This window comes from Embiotoca jacksoni, unplaced genomic scaffold, assembly GCF_022577435.1.
Source record: "Embiotoca jacksoni isolate LCO1_2020_lvr unplaced genomic scaffold, fEmbJac1.0.p SCAF_3, whole genome shotgun sequence".
Taxonomy (NCBI): domain Eukaryota; kingdom Metazoa; phylum Chordata; class Actinopteri; family Embiotocidae; genus Embiotoca; species Embiotoca jacksoni.
Genome location: NW_027185381.1, coordinates 11,761,462 through 11,784,200, shown reverse-complemented (window position 1 = coordinate 11,784,200; position 22,739 = coordinate 11,761,462). Strand labels below are relative to the sequence as shown.

At 40.7% G+C, this 22,739-nt stretch overlaps 1 protein-coding gene across 2 annotated transcripts; it reads left to right on the top strand.

The window, feature by feature from the left end:
• The first annotated feature begins 241 nt into the window (after positions 1-241).
• On the top strand, positions 242-17,308 carry LOC138206458 (homeobox protein aristaless-like 4). 2 transcript variants are annotated; one of them, XM_069163184.1, is made up of 4 exons: positions 242-584; positions 9,325-9,638; positions 16,231-16,359; positions 16,988-17,308. In XM_069163184.1, exons 1-4 carry the CDS (start codon positions 242-244, stop codon positions 17,306-17,308), a joined length of 1,107 nt encoding a protein of 368 aa, XP_069019285.1. The 2 variants fall into 2 exon arrangements, with proteins under 2 accessions (XP_069019285.1, XP_069019286.1); XM_069163185.1 differs by lacking the exon at positions 9,325-9,638 and having other exon boundaries at positions 242-610; positions 16,258-16,359.
• Positions 17,309-22,739: the final 5,431 nt, after the last annotated feature.

The following is a 22,739-nucleotide window of genomic DNA, read 5'->3' as shown; positions in this document are numbered from 1 at the left end:
TCTCTTTTACCCCGACAAACCTTCAGGGGGCTTTTAGCATTTGTTCAGTCTGCAGACTCTGGAAAACATCTGATTCATTTTCTAACCAGTCCCAGATGCGTCGGTGTGAGCGTGTGTGTGCATGAGCGCAGCAGTGTGAGTTTGTCAGTGCATGAGAGTTTGGAGAGAACATCCGCTGTCTAGAGAAGGGGAGGGAAAGACGAACCGTGTGGATTTTTTTTTTTATAATAACTTTTTAGGTATGAACGCAGATACGTGCGTCTCATACTGCGATATGACATCGATGGATTCATATTATAGTTCTTCTACTGCGCAAAGTAGAGAACACCAAGCGAACCCTTTCAGGACTTTCCCGACCACTGAAGCGAAATATAGCCCCACGTTCATTCCGGGGAAAGGGCAGGCTTACGGAGAGAAGTCCCGGAGTCCTTTCCAGCCCGAGTGCCAGTCACTGGATGGCGCTGAGGAGGGCAACTTCAACAAATACCAGCTCTTCATGCAGCGGCCGACCTGCAAAACTCCACCCGAAGGCAGCAAGCTGCACCTGGACAGCGGACACAACGGGACGCTCATTCCCTGCTATGGTGAGTGCACAGAAAACAGGCTCAAAGTGAAACATATTGGCCATAGGTTTAACGGAAATGCACGACAAGAGGGAACATTTGTAAACAATAATGGGAATTCACTGTACTGTGTGCTACATGATGTGAAAGTCAGTGATCTGTTAGCGGAGGAGAGAAGAAACCCCCCCCCCCCCCCACCATCGACAGAACTTTATTCGTATATAGGCTATAAATTCATCGGTGATGTATCACTGTGCGGTGGTTTCCGATCAGCCTGATGTGGGCAACTATGTCGAGAAAATAATTTGATTAATAATTTAATTTTTGTGACAAAAATGGTTCTGATTTGAGAATTTAATCTCTCACCTTAATTTGCCTATGAAACTCTGAATTTGATCAGAAGTGAGTTTCAAGTATTTTAGGAACCTGCGCGCCTGCAAGATGAGCTAAAATACATTACATTCTGCCTTTTATTTCCAATTCGAGGTAGTGCAAAGTTTGAGTCAAAAAAGATTCAGTCATTAAAGGTAATTAAATAGATTTTTTTTCACACTTGTGTTTATTGATCTATATGATCATAAACTGCAAGTCAAGAGGTTGTTTTTTTTGTCATTCACAACACCATCAAATTCGCAATCTCGTGAAGCCGCTGCATCGCTGTCACTGCTCTCACTGGCCTACAACTGCAGCCTGTTTTTGCTAGAAAATTCTCTTAAATCACTGGAAAATAAAGGCATAAAAAAAATGATTGTACTTTTTTAGACATCTAGGTCACTGAGTCACGTCTCCATACACACGCAAAACGGAAAACTCACTGCATGTGGCGAAAATGAAGAAAGCAAAACGCCATCTGGACTATTTTGAAGACAAGTTAGTCCATGATTGTCCATTATATTTATGACAATTTCATGTTTCAGGATGAACAGGAAAAGCGCACCTATCGTCATTCAGGTGAAATGGGGAATATAGATACATTTATTCCATGGAGCCTCATAGGCCAAAACAATTTACAATTCAGGAGCCATCCATGTTCAATAAAATTCCAGACTGCCTGCACATCCAGCTGACAAACAGCATCCATTTCAAACGAAAGCTTTATAGCTCTGAAGACTCTGCCGACAATTTGCTGCTCTACAAATGTAACCTTAAGGTCGTTTAAAGAAAACATTTAATTTTACTGTCTCTTTTTACAAGATGTGGGGGTTCAAAATAGAAAGAGAAACTCTCCTTATTAAGTGGACAAAATGGATTCAACTGTGAAATTAGATAGAAAGGGCAAATAGGCTAAAATAGAATACCTTATACAGACTATAATAAAAAAAAAATATGTATACCATATTTGTAGCCTAGAGAAACAAAAACAAAAATATATATTTTGGTGAGCATTACGTTAGGCTATAGACCCGTTGACGCCTATAATTCAATCCCAGATGTTTATCATGATGTTACAGAAGAAAACATCTGTTATGATCACAGCTGAAATTTGACACGTTAATCAAAACCTTTGCAGTAACTCAACCTTTACGTACATATTTCCAAATAGCAATTTGCATCAAAAGTACAGAAAACGCAAAAACAGTAAATGCTGGACCGTGTGTTTTTCAGAATTAGGTGTAACAAATAAAATTGAACTTCCCTAATTCTGCTCAGTGGGACCAATTACAACTAGACTTGCACTAACACAATTTTTTGCGCAGTAGTCAGTGCCACAGTTTGCCAAAATACATCCATAAAGTGCAAAGTAATCTGCTTTCCTGAGCAACAACTGGAGTCACTCTTCACTCCGGTCTGAACTGTCATTTTTTTTTTCTGCCTCCAACACACTTGAGCACCCCTGCATTGAAGTGAATGGATTTGGCAAGTGCATTGACAGAATCATTTAAACACCATCATTAAATGCAACATGCCTCCCTTGAGGAGAGCTGTGCAATATTATTATTGAAAATGTTGCAGCCAGATGAAGGCATCGTGGCTCTGGGGAGGATACTTTGGGCTCTTGCCAAAGCCTCAGGCGTCAACAGGGTTGCGCTGTTATGTGTGGTCCTCAATGGGAGATATATTGCTCAATGCTGATGGTTTATCTCCATTGCGATGACAAAAGTCATCTCATAGCCATGGGGAATTTTCTATGTGGCAACTTCAGCTACAACTCTAATGCTGTTCACATTGCAACCCAACATTTTGTATCTGTGTGTTATTGTGAGGATGTTACATGAAAAATGGTGCTTCGATGCAACACAAAGGGAGAAAAACTTTACTCGCTGTCTTACCCCTTTGTAGACGTGGATGCTAAAATTGCTCGTTAATAATTACATTGATAACACATGAAGATAAGAGAAGCAACGGTGAGGATGTAGGTTTATTGTGTTAATATTATGTATTATAATGTGGAATATTTTTGGGATAAGCTTCATAAAATTCACACTTTAAATTCAGGACTATTCCAAACATTTCCCAACCCATTTCCTGAATTCCACTGCAGCAATATGAAAGAAATTGTCAAATTGAAGAGGTTTAAAGAGATTTTAAAGTTCAACTTTAAATATTAGATATCCAGCACTGAAAATGTGCAACATATTTGGTGTCTGGGATAGTGTTTTGCGAAATTTAAGTTGTTTGTGCGTAGGCACAAATTATACTTCGTCCCTACCAGACAGATCATGTTTTTTTTAAATACAATATTGTCTCTAAAAGACTAATTTAATGCAAAGCAGTGATTCAGGTTGGCGGGTCTGTTCATTTCAGTGCATGTTAATCAGTGAGAGTGTGCCACAGTGAGGACAGGGACGGAGCCATCTACCTGCTCACACAGCGATGACTGAAATAAAACCTCTGGAGCTGTTCGAGAGCTGAGGAATGCAGGTCAGAACCGCAGGAGAGGTCCGCATTAATGTAAGGCAGATGTGCATTACTGGCTCCTATAGTTATTATTCATACTCCCCAAACATCACATCTCCAAAGCTACAGAGAGTCCCTGAGATGACAAAGTGGGACTGGTTTACATAACCCTGTCTCAACAATACCTTGTACAAATAAGCAAGGAGTCAGAAATGGACATTGAGATTGGGTAATGATTTGAGAGACTCAAGAGAAATGAGAGGGCTTCTGGGAAAGCCACACATGTGTGGGAATGACTGTTTACATGCAAGTATTTTACTGAACTCACAGCTGAAGTTTGATTAACGTTCAGTTTTTATCCTTGATACAGACTGATTTGATGCAGTAGAGACCATAACATTTTGTAAACATAAATTTGTGATGAGAATATTCGTGCACTTTCTTTATAATTCAAGAGTATGTAAATGGAGATAAGGCTGAAACTCTAAAGTGGAAACTATCACTACACACTAGTGTTGTGGGAACAGTGCTCCAGGCTAAACAGATTGCACCGTATCCTTTTTGTCATTTCACAAAATAACCAAAGCAAATGATGCATTTAGAAAATACAACAATCAATTGTCAATCTTTCTTCTTTCAAACCACCCCTCCTCCCTTCAGTGGGATATTGAGCATCCTGTTATATGTAAAACATTTTCTCAGCATATGAAAACCAAAACACAACCCCAAAAAGTCCTGGCAGCGCTTTAAAAGCATCCTGTCAAAATATAGTACTCTAAGTACATGTTAAAAGGCTTGGGGAAGTGATGTCACAAGATATGCATGTTCTGATGACTAACACATTGTGTCGATTTGAACAAAAAGCAAACGCCAGGGTGACACCTGTGATCGTGCCAGCGTGTGTCTGTGAACCAGAATAAATTAGAATATTTAATGAGTGAATGCTTGAAAGGATGAATTCCTGACTTGTTAGAAAGTAATGGCTTATATAAATGTGTGACTCAGGAGGAAAGGCGGCAGCAATTTGCCTGGCATCAAAAGAAAAAGACATTCATATAACTTTGGCAAGCAAGATCTTGTTTCATGAGGTGTTGTTTTTCTCGATGTTAAGTTTCAAATTCAATTAAAATGCCTCTGATCACGACTCAAAATTATGTTTTCCTTCTCATATATGCTCCTGCACTCTGTCTTGCCGTTGTCCCACTAACGCAGCATGCCTTGGCCTCTACTTTCGGCCGCCTTTCTTGCAGCCGAAGGTAACTTCCCCCAGCCAATCTGACATCTGCGCGCAGGCCAGAATAGAAAGACTGGCCAGCTGGCACACATTTTGATCGGTGTCTTTGGTGTTGAGGCGGGCATTACCTTTACTTCCTCAGTTCTTATCAGTGGACTATCAGCTAAATCTAACCTCACAACGCAAACATGTGGCCACACAGTGCTATGGTATAATCAAAAAGGAAATATAAGCTTGGAAACTACTGGGCAAGGCAAAGGTATGACTATGATCTCTTTGTTTTAAGATAAAGAAAACCAAATAACCTGGTCACACTGCCTGCACCACAGAGTTTCATGTTTGTCTGTGACTGTAAAAAGGCAAAAATTGTGATTCGAATATGAAGTATTCTATGTGATCATAGAATGTATTTGGGGCTACTGGAAAACAGGGAGGGGTTACAGATGATTGCATTACATTATATATTTCATAACTACACTCAATTGAATTTCCTTGTCATTTGTTACTCTTCTATTTACTAAATTTGTATCCCAAAGCCAAGATGAATTGTAATATTGATTATATGAAACCCAGTCATTGCAATAAGTTGATACAGACAAGCAAATTTCCCTCATCTTGACCTTAAGAGGTTAATACTTTGAATATAAAACGTTTCTCTGCACTGATATACATGAAAGCTATTTTATCAAGATGCTCTACAAGAAAACTAGTTCTTCCTCCACAACTAATTACTTTCTCTCCTAAAATAACTCTAACCTGACCAAAACTATTTTGATGCACTTTGATATGAGAATAAGACAGCCTCTGCCCAAAGTGTTAGGACAGCAGCGAGGTCATGATCGAGTACATTTTTGAGGAGCTCGGCTTGAACAGAAAGATTTTCTGTTTCCCAGGGAATCAGCATTCTTGCGTGAGCTGCTGGCATAGATCTCTCCTCAGAAACATCTGGGAGCCTCCCTTTCACTGAGGAAACAACAGTCAACATCAGGTTTTAGACCACATTGCGGAAAAAAGAATCCAGCCCAAAGCACATGTGAACCAACAGCGAATGTAAATTAATAGTCACCTGTTTACGACCAAACTTATTCTTGACTTAATTTGGTCCATATAAGGTGTGATTACTATTGCGGCATACTGCTATCAACTTTGAGAGAACATTTCAGAGCACTCTGTTTAAAAGCATTCCCTTCCCCATTTAGTGTTTGGTCATTAACCCTTCCCCAGGTTACTAATTTATAGTGTTTCTTTTATTTGGCTTCACTTGACCCAACCCGTCCTATTCCATAAAAACCGAGAGGGTGCCCTGTTGCTTTACAACCAGTTAAATTACACTTTGATGTTTTCTCTCTGTTTTCAGCAGTGATTAAATTGCTGACCCTAGTAAACATCTGACCTCAGCTAACTGAAGAGGTCTGCAGCTTGTCACAAAGAAACTTGGCAAATTGCAGGATCAGGCAGTGATATCCAGCGCAGTTATATATACGTTGATAAATACTGAAGGAAGATCAACTGTCAAAAACACATTACTCTGAATGCCCAAAAAAAAAAAAAAAAAAAAATTCAGAGCCAAAGGACTGGAATCTTGGCTCCTAAAAGAAAGCAGTGTGTGATGGCTGTGTTCTCCGGAGCAGCGTGCAGAAGAGACAGCTCAGCATGCGGGAAAATTGAAAGATGTTTGTGGCAAAGGATTCTGTGTGGTTAGCGTGACAGAGAGAAGCGAGATGAGTCTGGAGTAATACACAGAGAAAAGATGTTGATTAGGCCAGATTCCAGTTTAAAATGTGGCAAAAAAAAAAAAAAGCCTCTACAACTGAGAGTCTTAAAGGAAAAGTTCAAGATTTGGGGAAATTCACCTTTTAGCGTTCTTAGATGAGAAAATCGATACTCTCAAACATCTAAGCAGTATAAAGACAGGTAACAGGAGGGACAGCAAGGCTGGCTCTGTCAAAAGCCAGAAATACACCTATCAGTCTGCTAAAGCTCACTGTGTATTGTTTAATCTATAAAAACATGTAAAAAGTTTAAAAATGTCAAAATACCAAACTATTTCTTGGCTGGGACCAGTAACTTAAACAAATAAAGTGCAGCATACAACTTGTTAATTATTGAGTTTTAGGGATATTGATAGGCAGATTTTGTCACCACTGGAAAGAGCCAGGCGAGTTGTTTCCAGTCTTCATGCTATGCTAAGCTAGATGGCCGCTCATAGCATCATATTTCCTGTGCAGACATGGAAGTGACATCAATCTTCGGATTTAACTAGTGTTAAGAAATAAATACGTGTATTTCCCGAAATATCAAACTATTCTAGATGCCAGTATAAAATCTGATAAGAGAGAGAACCTTAAACAATTCCAAGCTGCATCCTAAACTCTTCACATCCCCTCATCCGTGCTCAGCCTCACAGGATATATACCTTGCTCAGGGGCATAACTGCATTTTCTCTCACAGATGCAAATGCCAGGCAGGAACCTTGAGTTGACCTGTCTTACTCTGCTAACACGGCAGCCGTGCTCCTGCCCAGGGGTAGAATGAAATTATTGCACAGTGCTTGAGAATAAGAGGCCAGCTCAGGGGTTGGTGATGTCAGAACATCTGCCAGCGTGGAGACCGTAAAGAGGACTGACAGGTAGGCCACGGCGATATGAGGTCATGAACTCCAGCTGGGCGACCTGTGCTGTTCCATTAGTGTCTCGGTCTGGGTAAGTCATAGCCAGAGAGCAAGGGAGGCCTGCTACAGTTTTGAGGGGATGACTATTGACAACTCAGTGTGGGACACACTAGCCAAAGACGTACTAATCCATGAAAACAAACATGCATGTTGCAGACAGCCACCGCCTAGCTTCATCACTCCACAACTATTTAGTCATCGTATTAACCACTAAAAATCTTGGCTCAAAGACTCACGAGTGCCACAAGGTATCAACTCTTTTTTTTCTCCAATGCCTGAGTTTTGTGAGAATGATTACATTACTCAAAACAAAAATGAAAAGTGACAAAGGCAAACGCATGCACAAAACTATTTGTTAATCATCCTAATCTTCCTAACTCGAAGACAAATGTTGTTGGACTAAAATGAGACCATTATGTGCTGGTTTAAGACAAATACAGTAAGGAGAGGGCGCTCTCCGTGCCCATTCACAAGAAAGGCAAACAGAGGCTGACCGAGCACACTGTTCTCACTGGCCCGCAACGAGCCCTTCAGCTTATTTATTCACACGGCTGTTTGTTTATTGAAGGAGAAGGGACAGCTTTCTTCATCTCCTAAAAGGAAACAAAAAAGCCAGCAAGCGCAGACAGGAACAGAGCAAGGTCTGTTGCAAAATGGACGCTCACGAAATCGAAGGTGACAAACACAATGCTGTTTACATTTGAGGGGCAAGGCTGCGGGGTAAAGCGTGGTCGCCCCCCGTACACAAGGCCCGGCATACAAGGCTCGAGATGGAGCAGATTTTGTGTGGCTCGGATTTCAGGTGGAGTGATTGAGAGATGTGAGGGAGAGGGGCTTTGAGGGTTGTGTCACAGGTCACACCGATGTGTAGTGACATACCTTTCAAACAAAAAAGACATTTCTTCTCTGCAACTTTTAGACGTGCGACACACAGGCAGGGCCTTTGAACCTTAAAATAAAACATTACAGAGATGATGTAAGCCTAATGTAAATGTCATTTTGTGGAGATTTTGCAATGCGATGATGAGCAGACACACTTGTTGATGCGAATGTGAGGCACCATGGTTTTATTCGGACACAATTTTTTGTAAAGAATATTTGTTTGGGCATTTTTGCCCTTATCCAGACGGTGCAGTGTAGAGGGGAAACAGAGCAGGGGAATGACGTTCAGAAAAGGTCCAGCCAGCCAGGAATTAAACTGGGGATTCACGACTGATGGTATTCATGGCCATGTGCTAACCACTCAGCTATAAGGTTGCCCTATCCAGCCACATTTTAAAGAAAGTATGATTCTGATATTCAAATTATAGTAAGACCAGTAACTATAATTACAGGACTACTATTAACAGCATATTACACTATATATTCAGCTTTTTAATGGTCAGAAACTTGGTTGTAATTGCTTATTTAATGAAAATATTATTACAGTGAGAATATGGTTTATATTATATGTAAAGCCACACTTAATTAATCGCTTCATATGAAACTCGTAAGAATGGCACAGTACAACTGAAACCAAAATTGCGCAGATGTATTTCATCATGACCAAAGTTTAATATCCACACTTGAAATTTATAATGATGAGCACTGCCATCAATCCATGTCACAGAATTAAAAAGGTACTGCACAGATAGTGTGCTGTACTTCTAGTTGAGGGACTCACACAAGATATATTTTAAAATATTGGTCAAAATTGGTGCTGCAGATATCCTGACTTGTGCTTTTTAGTAGAGTCAAACCCTGGACTCTGCATTTCCCATGGCATCTTTCATTCCACTCCTCTCCAACGCCAAACCCTCAGTTCGTAAATCAAGCTATCTTTTAAAAATGTTAATCTTTTTTTTTTTTTTTTTTTTTTTAAAGCTTTGCTCCCTTCACAACCACAAAAAAAAAAACTTTATACAGCTCTCTCTCAGGCTGAGTTATGTTCCTCATGATGAGTTAACTGAACTTCATGTGTGAAATCAGTGGCAAACTGAGACTGATCACCTCGTTCTTTCTGCATCTCATCCATGCAGGGAAAGACAACAGCGGCTTGACAGAGTCTGAGTTGCCCCCGAGCATCGACCCTCCCGGGATGGAAGGCAGCTACCTAAACCTTAAGGAACCCGGTGTGAAGGGGCCGAGCGAGCATCCCGGGTCGGACCTCTCTAGCCCTCTGGACAAAAGCGAGGCTGAGAGCAACAAAGGCAAGAAGAGACGCAATCGCACCACATTCACCAGCTACCAGCTGGAAGAGCTGGAGAAAGTTTTCCAGAAGACACACTACCCAGATGTTTATGCCCGTGAGCAGCTGGCACTGAGGACAGATCTGACAGAGGCTCGTGTACAGGTAGGATACACATGACAAACTATACATGTATGAACAACACAAACATTTGCTGATCTGACATCCCTATCAGCGGGATTTGTTTGTCTTTTCCAAAACAATTACCAATCACTGTAACGCATCATAAATCAGCTCCATGATGTGACAAAGCTACAGTTAAGAGTTGGTAAGGCTTAAGCACAAAAAATAAATAAATCACAGTGCGAGTTAAAATAAGTACAGTTCCTGTAACATAGTGGTTTGGGTTAAAATTACTACTTTGTCAAAGTATCGGTGTTGCCATGGTTACTATAATGAAACACGTGGTTAAGGTTTGGAAATGATTATGATCATATTTAAGACGATGTTGGCTTGGAAGTAGGAAGGAACAGCTGTCTCATATGTTCAGTGTTTTCACTCCAGTCCACCAGAGCAGAGGTTCCCAGACTTTTAAGACTGTGTGCCACTATGTACCGAAGTAAAATTCACAAGCACCAACACTGCAGGTACCAAATTTTTTCTTTTCTTTTTTCCCTAAAACCAAATTCGAGAATTCAACCCTGCAATAGCCTTAGAACAGCTAAACAACAGCAACAACAGCAGCCACTGTTTTAAAATCAACGAATACATTTACATCTGTAGCTCTAAAAAGCTCCACTCGACTTTACATCCAACTTCTTCTCAGCGTCGGACCTGTCTGGTCCAGTGTTATCTTTTGCCTTTTGACTGTTTTATGGACCGTGTAGTTAATTAAAAAACTACTCATTCTGCTTGATAAAATTAACTACTGAGGACTGACTGTGTCAAGATAACGTTTGCATTATGCTAGTCGGACATGACATCACACCACCCTACGTGACTAAGCAAAAGCAACTTCTATTTCAATGATTGTAATTATTCAAATGATTACCAACACATTTTCCTTACATTATTGCGATGTGATGTGTGTATATAATAACTGCTGTATGTAATTACATTTAAATGTTTTGGACTTGGGCCAGTTGGAGTACATATCGTTCGGCCTTTCAGCAAGGCTCTTATGTGCCACCAGGTGGAGTCTTACAAACCACAGTTTGGGAATCACTGCTCTACAAAAGGGATTTGTCACTTAAACATTTTGGGCACATGCTGAAACCACTGATGTCGTCGTTTCTTCCTGGGAGGACAGTTTCCATGACCTGCATTGCATGGGCACAGTTGTTCATGTTTGCATGCTAATAATCACTCGGGGAGCTGACAGAAAGAGGGTTGGGAGAGTTAAGACTGGCATGTTGACAAAGATTGCTCCGAGCAGCAGACAGCAAGGCCTATTGTTCTCCATCTCTCTTTCTGCCTGCCAGTTTTAGATCAGAGTTGAATGGGTGGGACTCGGGGAATACTCTGCTCTTAGCACTTACACGGTGCAGACTCCACAAGAGGGTCAGAGGCCAAGGGTTTCTCCCCAGCACTACCATGTTCAAACTACTTCACTGCACAACTCTGGAGGCAGGGAAGGAAAACACATGGAAAGCCATCAAAGCTATTTGGCATGGATATAAAAAACACTTTGAGATGCCACTTTCAATTTCCACACATAGTCCAAGACATAGACAGGGACAGAGAATCTGGCCTGGTCCTCATGGTGTTACAGTAAAATAAGTACATTCATGCTGTGTTCACACAGACCCATCTATTCCCCAGATGAATATAATTAACTTTTTCATCTGACAGGCACACAGCAGACTCTGTTGAGTCACTGTGAGGTTTGACCCAAACTTCTAAAATCAGACCCTAAATATGCACGCAATCAAGACTAAACCCCACAATTTCAACTGAAGGTCCACGGAGACAAAGTCCAGGGATATCCAATTGTTGAATACCAAGGGGCACTCGAAGCTTTGGCAAGCGATCGGAGAATCCTTTTCATCTCCAAAACAGCAGCTATTGAAATCCAGAGTACAGATTTCTGCCAAAATGCCAATGTCAAGGTCCTACAGTTTCATCCTCAGTTTAATGATGAATGTCTTCATAAAGTCGGCCTGCAGTTTTCCATAATCACATCTGTGACTTCTGCTGCCACTAGTTTATTTAGAACAATTAGCTCTCAACCTCAGACTTGAACTTCACCATGCTGCCTACTTTTTTATGGAGGAGGAGGAGGAGGAGGAGGTTGTGTGTGAGTGACTGCTGGGGCAGTCTATCAATTGCAATGGTCCTAGATGACAGAGATGAGGTGAGACGTCTGGACTTCAAAGCCGTTTCTGGAGTTGTGGACTCTGCCCTCCCTCTCTCCCTCTTCCTCTCTCTCTGCCTGCTGGCTCTGGAGCATAAATAAAGCTCTTTAATGGCTCTGTAAGCTGCATTTTGCTGTCAGCGTCTTTAGCAATTACTGTATCACCGCCAAGCACTTTGAGCTCCAAGAGCATCGAGCCACCTTCTTTGCAGATGTCTGCTAAATAAAATAAACAAGGGTAGTAAGTGTTTGCAGTTGGTAAATACCATCCTTTTGGGCATCATATACAGGTTTCTCTTCATGATAAACAATAAAACTATTTCTGTTAACTGGAAATCTGCTTATGCAAAGACACCAATGGCCTTCCTTTCTGAAAAGAGCAGAAGTTTATAACTTTGGGAATAAGAGACATGGAGCAGCAAAGGACACATCTGACTTCATAATGTTCCCTGAATTATCTCTCTGCCAAACTATTTGGCTTGGGTCTTATTCCTCCTGCCGTTCAAAGGAAAAGCTACGTAGAGTAAACCCTCTGTGAAACATTACACACTCAGTCCCCAGAAACCAAGACAGGGGGAATACAGTGCTCAGATGACATGCTTGTGTATAAAAAGGTTCCAGTCAGTGTTTGAGAGGGTCCTGGTTAAAATACCGCATTTGTTAGTGAGTGATTTTAAAAATCTGTACATAATATGGTATGTAAATGTGTGTGTGTATCCTGTGTGTGTAAGTGTACGCCTGGTCCGCTGCTCTCGTCTGCACGCCTCTAAAAGGTCAAAGGGGTTAGCTGCGGAAAGCCGAGGGCTTAGGCGTCAGGAAATTAAACATGAAATGAAAACAAGCTCCAGTTTGAACATTCTCCCATCTCACTTTCCAATATCCCCACTTCCCCTCACTGACTTAAAAGGGAGGAGGGAGGAGAGACATGGAGAGGGTTCGGCGTTGGGGGTGGGGTGGAGACAGACAGAAGAGGCTGTGCTTCAACAGAGGAGTGGGTGGATGACAACGAGATTAAGATGAGAGGAGGAGAAAAGTTATCTAAGGCTATCTTGATCGATCACAATTAAGATGACCGAGCGGTAACTGATAAAACTTTGTTTTAAAAGCAAAGTGTAGCTTTGAAACACTTTTGATATTGACCTTAGCCCAAAGCCCAGAAGTTCTTTCAGCTGCACTTACTGCTGTTCTGGACAGTATTTCTTCAAAGAGTCTTATAAACATCTAAATGGAGTTGTGACTGCAGTTCCTCATCCAGGTGACCAAAAATTAAATATTAACACCTTATTTTGAATAAAAACACAACATTTTGGAAAGAAACATCTATATATGCCAAAATACAGTTTCATATCATAGAAACGTTTCGCCAAAGTTCAAAACAAATTCGTTTCACAATAACAGCTCTAAAATTGTGAGATGTCTATATTTGAGACAGGGTTGTCCAAGAAGGAAGTCATGTGACAGAGTAGAAAAAGTGACAGAGTCTGCGGAGGGAGGAGGTTGGGGGTGGTAGGATGGATCAAACACAGAACCTAGGAAACCACTGATTGAGTCTGTGAGCAAGAAAAAAACAAAAACAATGTGGATTAGCTTTTAAGTAACGTAGGACAGGCAAGAGACGTGGATGCGGGCCAACAGAAAAGGACAAGAAAAGCGTTAGCATCTTTTAATTTTAGAGCCATTACTGTGAGTTATACGTTTTGAGCTGTGGACACATGTAGCTATTACACATTTTGATGTGAGACTGTAGAATAACTGCTTACAAGATGTACAATTTTGGTTAGTGTTGTACAAGTTAAGAAAAGAATAAGAGGCATAACGTTTTTAGCCTTTTCTTTTTTTTTATTTTAATCACGCATGAGACTAACAATGTTTCTTCCAGATGGTTAAAAGAGTCTTTAAAGAGTTTGAATTACCTTCACAGTTACAGCGAGTGTTGTTAAATGAAATTCAGATATGAACAGATTTTCAGGAAAATTGTGTACAAGATTTATTCATTTATTATTAATACACGAGAGGCACAAACCTCTGTTAAATCAAAGAGTTCCAAAACATGTTAGAAACTAAAACTACAACTGTAAGTAATTTTTATGTTTATCAATCCAATCAGGGCCTTTTGTGTTGGAAACCTGTGATGTTAAGAGCTCATGTAACCAAAGAGCCACCAAAGGAAAGACATGACAAATGTTAAAACAATAATAGACCCCAAATCCTGAGGGGGAGCAGAACATGGAGTCAGAGCGCCCCTCAAAACATATGATATAATTCAAAGGGCAACAACCCTTCACCTTGACATTGGGGTTCAGCCACAACCTCAGATATCCGCTTACCCCTATGTAAGGGTGAGCTGTCGTCTAATCTCGCCAGCTGACCTGAGGAATGTCGGAGTCAGACGACATTTCTTTACGTCAGCCTCTCACAAAACTCCTGACAACAGCTATATACATGGTTTTCTCTTTGGAAATGAACCAGCTAGTGGTTACAAGCATCTAGAACAATGATAGACTTGCATGCAGGTTGCTGCTTAAAGCTGGTGTTATCTCATTTAATAAAAATCCACTCCTGCCCCATATTAGTTCACATCTTCACATCTTTGTACAACACAGCTCAGTTTTGTCATTTAATTTCACTGTGTTTACATTGATTGAGAGAAACAGTGAGAGTGAGAGACAAGAGGGGAGGATTTAAAGAGGTTGACTGAGGGGAAATTGCATGTCAGGCACTGTGAAAACCACGAGCTGATTGGGCTGGGAATCAACCCACAATCCAAGTTCAAACCCCTGTGTCGAAGCGGGATCGCTCTTTCTTTTCTCTTTGAAGAAATTTCCCTCTTCTCTCTGGGGAGGATAAGATTCAGACAATCAACAAATAGATACAGATAAACATGTGGAGACTCCCAGTACTCCCCTCAGCTTTTCTATTCTTTTGCGTGGAGATGTGAGAGAATTCTCCAGAAAAAAAAAAATCAACAAAAGTTACAACTTAAACAGGAGATATGCACGGTTAGGAAAGGCGGAAATCTTAAGAAATAATGTGACGTCTATCCACGACTTAATTTAAAAAACAACAAATGTAATAATGACTAAAAAGGTAAGAATACGATTGAGTACGTTCTAAAATGAAGTAGTTTGACTATATTAAATAACATTGTTATTTGCTCATCGTTTGAATGAAAAACATTTTGATTTAATCAACTCTCATCAACACCCTTTTAAGATTTTTTTTTTAAAGAAGATCAATTGACTAGTTGATGCAGCGAAAGAACATGTAGACATGTTTGGCCTTGTGCACACAGTAGAGACCATGTCATAATATGTAACACTTGACGTATCCAGTCGCATATTTTTTTGCTTATTTTTATCTACACTAGTCAAATGTGATTATGTTACACAAAATTGAACACAGGTACACCCTCTATCCCTCAAAAGAAGAAATAAATAAAGCCCATGAAAAACAGCATCACACCAGCGATGGGATCCATCGTCTAGGACGACAGATATCGTGAGAGAAATAAAAGTATGTAGAGTATTCTAGATTAATATATTGAACACATCTAAAGATTTCAAAAATATCCTTGTGGAGTTCTCTCAGGCTGAAACTCTTTTGCTCAGGCTGTAGCACTTTTTCTTTCAGAGCCCTTTCCACCATTCAGTCATTCTTTCCCAGTACCTTCCACAGTCAAGGAGATGTGGGCTAAGTAGCCTGGACTTGGTCTGTCAGCAGGTTACTGAAAGTACTGTACACCCTTTCTGAAAAGTAGCATGTCTATCAATCTGGAAAACTCACCCAGAAAACCTTCTTCACGTGCTACAGACAATACTTCATAAACCTAAAGTTGGAAATATAGAAAATACGTATTTACACGCATACAGTACACGTTATGTTCTAGGTCAAAAGTTCAGCATTTGTTTCATGGATTACACAGAGGGATTCCCTACTGTATCCCACTGTGCTGACATGTGGGAGAGAGCACACCTTTCTCAGAGTGATTTATGAACAGCTACAGGCCCAGATGTGGATCTGTCGACACTGGCAGCTTGAAGGGAGGCAGACGCCTGTGTATCAAAGGGAGGAGCTGAAACATGCAGCACCAGGGGAGACTCACCATTTTCACATCAATAGCTCAGTGTGGACGGTACTTTAAAGACACGTCAAGTCTTAAAACTAGGGCCCGGACTTTCATGTGCTGCAGAATTTATTTGCTGCACTATCTTCAATTTATGCGTCTCAGTTTCTTACTCTGTCTTGCGGAGCAAGATGCCCCACTTTTCTCCCAAAAAAAGTACTTGGGCTTCCACATGATATGAAAGCTTTGATAGCCATGTTTAAAAATGATATTCAAGTTTTGTTTGAGAGAGGCTGGTCTGTATTAGGAGGTATTTTCCTGATGGTCTGTTTTCTTTGCAGGTGTGGTTCCAGAATCGCAGAGCTAAGTGGAGGAAGCGAGAGCGTTTTGGCCAGATGCAACAGGTCCGCACGCACTTCTCAACTGCTTATGAGCTGCCTCTACTCACCCGGCCTGAAAACTATGCACAGGTAAAGTACAATAGTGGTAGTCCGCTCACTGATAACTACAGGTTCTCATGATCGGTCAGAATCAGAAAATATTAATGTAGTGTAAAACATGATCAAGGTTTGTTATTAAACCTTCACATGGGGGCAGTGGACATATGGATAACTTGCAAGCAAAACAGTTATTTACACCTCAAGACAATGCATATAAACATTCAAATTTATTTGAAGTTATGCCTCTGACCACCTGAATGCAAGTCTAATACTCTCTTTTAGTTCTATATTTGGTCTCTACCACCTCCCGAAGAAAATATCTGGCTCTTTAGTTGCTAAAAGCTCTGCAATGTTAACTAGCCTGCCATCTGGTGTTGAGGCAGAAAGGTGGAGTGGGTTGTTAGGGCTTTACCTCTGAAAACATCAACCTACTGCGGCTGAAAATGTCACTATGAATGCAGTGACAGTGAAGCGAAACAGTAAAGTCGCAGACCAGAGAGGTAAACAACGAACTGAAATTCACTGTAGAGCTTTGCAAAGCCAAAGGGAAGGATAATTCTCTGAAGGTCGACGAGCAACCACTTTCACATTTAATTCATTGTTATTGTGAAAATATCCATTATAGTCCCTTTAACCTGTTTTTCCTGCTCTTCTACAGATCCAGAACCCCTCGTGGATTGGGAGCAGCAGCGGGGCGTCTCCGGTGCCTGGCTGCGTCGTGCCTTGTGACTCCGTTCCTTCCTGCATGCCGCCTCACCCTCATGGTCCTGGAGGAGTCTCTGACTTCCTGGGTGTGCCCAGTCCAGGGAGCAGCCACATGGGACAGACACATATGGGCAGCCTGTTTGGGGGTGGTGGGATGGGCGGGGGAATCAATGGCTATGATCTCAACGTTGATCCAGATCGCAAATCCTCCAGCATAGCTGCCCTGCGTATGAAGGCCAAGGAACACAGCGCGGCCATCTCCTGGGCTACATGATGTCCCAACCCAGTTCCACTCGGCCCCCATATGGCCCCCTCTCTGGAGCAGCCATCAGCAAGCACTGTGGGGGAAGAAGGGTTTTTCCTGAGAGCACTAATGATAACACCGGTCAAATGAACAGTGAGAGACTGTGGAGATAACAGAGGCCATTACAGCAGCCAACACAACCAAGATAACTGTGACTATGACAATCAGCAGATGCTGAATTTGAGAGAAATCCAGAGGTGTGATTCAGATGAGGACATTCATCCTTGATTCCTTGATCTCTCAGGTCTCATTGAAATATGGGGTTAACTCTCCAATAAACTGGCTAACATTCATATTGATGAAAGGTTATAGTAAAATAAGCAAGCACAAACATGGTTTACAAATATCATTCATATAATATATGAATTCAGTGCCAAATCCAGCCATATCATACATTCATTATTTACAGAAATAAGCATGATTCACATTATTTGCTTCCTTTATCATATTTTTTGTATCACTCATCCTGCCACACTTACATCATTTACGCAACTACCACTTTTGTCTCTCATACTGTAAATCAGTGAAAGTCCATTTCTGAACAAGGTCTGCATTTTGTAAGCTATTTAAAAAACAAATCCACTCAGTGAGAGCAATCTCAGATGCATACCAAGTGCTGGAAGTTTCTTGTCAGTCACTTTCTATTGCTACTTTTTTATAACTGCAATTCTATAATTATAAATAATTTAGTTTGTTGTGGGTAGTTTATGTCCCTGAAAAGAAGGACAGGTTTAATGCAATAAGTAAACAGAGTCTAATTGAGCGGGAGCAGATTTTACCTGCCAATTGAGAGCAGGCACTGGATTGGCAGTAATTTCAAACCAACTTGTCATTTCCTCTCCCAGGGCTGCCTCCACAGGTTCCCCTATGAGGCTCAGGCCTCAGGTTACAGGAAACAGTGTCTCCACTGGCAGGCCAGATGCAGCAGTGCACAGCAGCAACCTTCAACACCAATTTACCACGCCAGCTCCAATCAGCAACCCACAGGAATAGATGCAACTTATTAGCAGTAAAGCGAGCTACCCTGCTCTACGAACACCACAGTACATGGTGAGGACATGCTGCACACACGGCGAAATAATCAGTTCATCGTTAGATGTGGACTCAGCTGAGATGACTCTGGGATTTGTAGCTTCCTCACAGAATCCATCACATGCCAGAGACTGCAGGCCGCATCAGTGGCCCCAATCGTCCCGAGGAGCATTCTGTAACGTTTAGGTAATGTGATGACATTAGAGGCACTGCAGGAATGTGGTGAGAATGTCCAGTGATTGCAGGGGTATCTGTGTGCGTTACCCCGTCGGAATAGGCCTGTCACCAGAGCTGGGCTCCAGGCAGCGGCCAGAGACAGGCTTCATTAGTCTTTTGGCCGATCTCTCCGAGACGCCTGCCTGGCTAGATATCCATTTACTTTCCCCTGTGTGGATGATGGCAGGAAAGCCCAACGTGACGTCTTCAAATGTCTTGTTGCCCAAAGTCATTCAGTTCATTGCAAACGAAGATTAAGAAAAAGAGCAAATTGAAGAATGTGTTTGTCAATTTTGGCTTAAAAATAACTTTAAATGATTAACTGCTTATGAATATTGGTGTTGATTATTTTTTGGTGACCTGTTTTTGCAGTTCTATTTGAGACCTCAGTGTCATCACATTTGTTTTTCAATTGTTCAAATTCAAAGTTCAACTTGTAGAAAGAATTTAAAAGTTTTCCTTTACATCTATAGACCATTTAATAATTTGTACTTGCATTGAAGCCTTTTTCTGTCAACAGTGAATATGTTAGGCGACAACGTGATGATTACTTTAACACTTTCATATAATCTACGCACAGGATTTATTGGCTGTACTCAGAAGTAAGCAAATGAAAAAGGACTCTAAAGTAAATTATGACGAAAAACATTACGATCAAAATTTCAGGATAAAAATAGGATGTGAACAAAATACATTCCTTCATGATTTCACGTGTGACAGAATTCCTACTTGTCAAGTTGACAGTGTGTCACTGGTCCTCCCTCAGTGCTCCCCTCCTCTGCAGCTCCGTCCATGTTGATACTACTGAAATAAAGCAATTGAAATTCATGGTTATAATGTTGTATTGTGTGAATGTGAACAATATAAATGATATTGTTCTTTTGCTTGTACATTTGTTTTGCTTATTTGTCAAATAATGGACCTCCAGAAATAGACCAATGAAGTATTACAGTAATATTGCTGAGAAATGTCAAGTTATGTTCTGTGTGTTATACTGAAGAGTAGCTCTGGACTTTTACCAAGGTTGAAATTGCTTTCTAATTTTTTTTGTATGGCTTTAAGCAGCTTTTTGTATATTAATCAAGCACTTCTACTTCTGATTGTGCCAATGCAATAAGTTATTGCACTTACAGTGTTGAGGAAGTGTTTTGTTTTTTTATTATTTTGGACTTCTGCTGGGACAGTAGTCTCTTTCTTAAAGCCAGAGACTTTTTGTCCCAGTAGTTGAAAATCGTCTCCATATTTAGCACCATGAACAGCATCACTGAGGTCTGCTCAAGGTGCTGGACATTTGTTTGTACAGAAGTAACTTGCCGTTTCTGTCGATGATGGTTTTGAAGTGATTTTGAAATGATTTTGAAATAAATGGATCTCCAATGGATGAATGGGTGAGGATAGTTTTTCTTTAAATGGCCTAAAAACCTACTTTCCCAATTAGTTTCTAACTCAATCACACTTTTTGCCACCAAAGCTGAAAAGTTTGGGTGATTTCGTTATTTCTTCCTGGTTTGAACAGCACAGGGGTCAGGCAGGAAAAAAGTGAATCCACATCTGTGCAACAGTCATAATTTAGCAACATTGGAATCATAAACTCAAACGTTTCTGGTTTGTTCTGGGCCACTGCCAATCAATTCAGACTTAAACACAGCAACACACTCTTATGAGTAGACGTTAATAATAACAGGCATTTAATAATCTACGACATAGTGATCATTCAATTTATCTTTCTGGCACTTGTGAATCATAATTTTCCCTCATCACTTACAATAGCAGCGTTACACAACTCTAATTTTCACATTAGTTTGTTTTATTCTAGGACTAAAAGTAGAAAGTAGTGCACATGCCCTTGGCACTATTTGTTCACTTAATTTCTTTAAATTTCATTTAATTCTAGATTCTAGATACAGCCTATGAGGCTACTACTTCTGGTCAAGAACTCGTCTGGCTCATAAGAGCCTGTAAAATAAAATGTGTATTGTGTACACCTCTCAACAAGACAAATACAATGTTTTAAATCACAAGCTTTAGACATGCTGATGGCCAAGTTTTAGACAGAGCCAGATTTCCCCGGGCTTCCAGTTTTTGTGCCAAGCTAAAGGCTGCTGATTGTAGCTTCATATTTAATGGCTAGATGTGACGGTACTATTAACTTTCAAACAGGCATATTCAGAAAGCCAAAGTTCTTCTTGAATAAATAATAAATAAAGGTGTTGCTTACAGACTTTGTTGAATCATTGATTATCAGTATTGTATGAGAAAATCAAAGATTGCAGGGTTATTAATTATAATTGCAATAGTGCGTATGAGACACTAAATGACAAAAAAAGACCAGTGAACATGAACATAGATATTACACACTGATATGCAATGACATAAAGGGCTTAGTACAATCAAAATACATTGCCATAATGTGTGTGTACACATGATTGGAGGTGTGATCCCATCCTTTTTTCTCACAGCTTCCAGATGTGATGCTCTGCCCAAGCCATTAGGCCCAAAGTTGAGCCTAATAGTTTGAATGTGCCTTAAATACCTTCAGGTGTTGTTAGACTAACAATCTACCTACAGCCGTGGTGAGAGAGCGGAGATGTAACACAGTATACAGTGTGACATTGTTTCACACATATGTTCTTTGTTTTAGCAGCACAAGCTCAATTATGGAACAAAACTGGCTTCAGAAAAAAATCATAAGCACTTCAAAATGCCTTTCCTACACAACAAAACTACGTCTAATCAATCCTCTCTTAATTTGAAAGATCTTCCACAAAAGGCACAACCACTTAAGACAACTGTCATGCAAGACAAAGAGAAGGCACGGCCAGGAAAAAAGATAAACCTGTGCCAGTTCACATCTTGCCATCGTTGTGGTCTTTGCCCTGCAAAAAATGTCGGTGTTCACCCATTTCTGCTTGCTCATGGCAACAACATGCTGACTTTTCCATAGTTGCGCAAGAGTTTAACTGGAGCACTCTGCTCGCATGAGAATGGCAAAACTCGAGAGAAGCCTGCTGTCACCCACTAAAGCCTCCAGCTCTAGTTAAGGAACTGGAGCTCATCAATAGGACTGCAATGAAAGGGCAGAAGAAGGCCTGCTGCAGCGCAAGCTTCTACATGTCAGATGAAATACTTACCATACAGTATTTTTTTCCAGTAACGGTAATAAGAATACTTCACTTGCACAAAACGCTTCAAAACAACACTATTTAAGTTTTACAGTGAACGTACACTGTTGATAGACTGGAAAACAAATCCCATCAACTACTACAAAACAATTATGTGTTATTGTGTCTTTCAATACTTTCCAAATTCCCTATTAGGTCTGTGACAGTCAACCCAGTGCAAATCTTTCAAAACAATCAAAAGAATTGAGTATACTTTCACTAAAGATAAGTTCAGAATTTCCTAAAACATTTGAGTATCAATGTGGTTCTGATAAGTTTTTCATTGAAGTTGTTATATTCATGGCTCAGAGTAGTAAGGTATATCAGGATTTAGCTTCACAGATGATACTTGATCGGCCAAATTCAGTGTTAGTTTGGGTCTTTTCATGGAATTTTTCACGGGAAGAAAATACAGAATGTCACCAGACTTCTCCTTTAATAAATGACCATTAATCATCGAGAGGAAATATTACACTGTAGATATATACTGGAAAAATTAAAACTCTTTAGTCTCCGATCATGACCCGGTGAGATCATTTTACTGACACAGACAGAACCATGGTTACAGGTCTGATAACATAAAGTGCTAGCTAAAGAGGCTTTCCTTCTGTCTAAAACACAGCTAGATAAATAAACACTCACAGAGGAAGAAGAGCAGCCCACGGTGCCCTGAGCAGCACTCATTAAACCTAATGGGTCACGCTGCTCCAGCCAGGCTCCACTGACACCCCTAATAGAAGCCTGCAAGGTTAAGGGACCATGAAGACCATTAGGGCACTTCAAAGTTCACCCCACTACATTAGGGCCCTGCTGATATGGCAAAGAGGGGACAGATCCAATTCCTCATTCACTACTTTATTTTTCCATCACTTGACCTGTCAATCAGTCTGCTCCATAAACAAGTAGATGCTTGAGCTGCTCATTAAGGGCCATCGTTAGCAAGGCCAAGGCTGTAAATCGGCCCTTATATCAGCTTTCAGCAAAACTTTCTT

Excerpts from the sequence above, each read along its gene's own strand:
- LOC138206458 (XM_069163184.1), top strand. The coding sequence starts at position 242 with ATGAACGCAGATACGTGCGTCTCATACTGCGATATGACATCGATGGAT. Across the intron at positions 585-9,324 it reads GACGCTCATTCCCTGCTATG|GGAAAGACAACAGCGGCTTG; the intron begins GTGAGTGCACAG and ends TCATCCATGCAG. Across the intron at positions 9,639-16,230 it reads TGACAGAGGCTCGTGTACAG|GTGTGGTTCCAGAATCGCAG; the intron begins GTAGGATACACA and ends TTTTCTTTGCAG.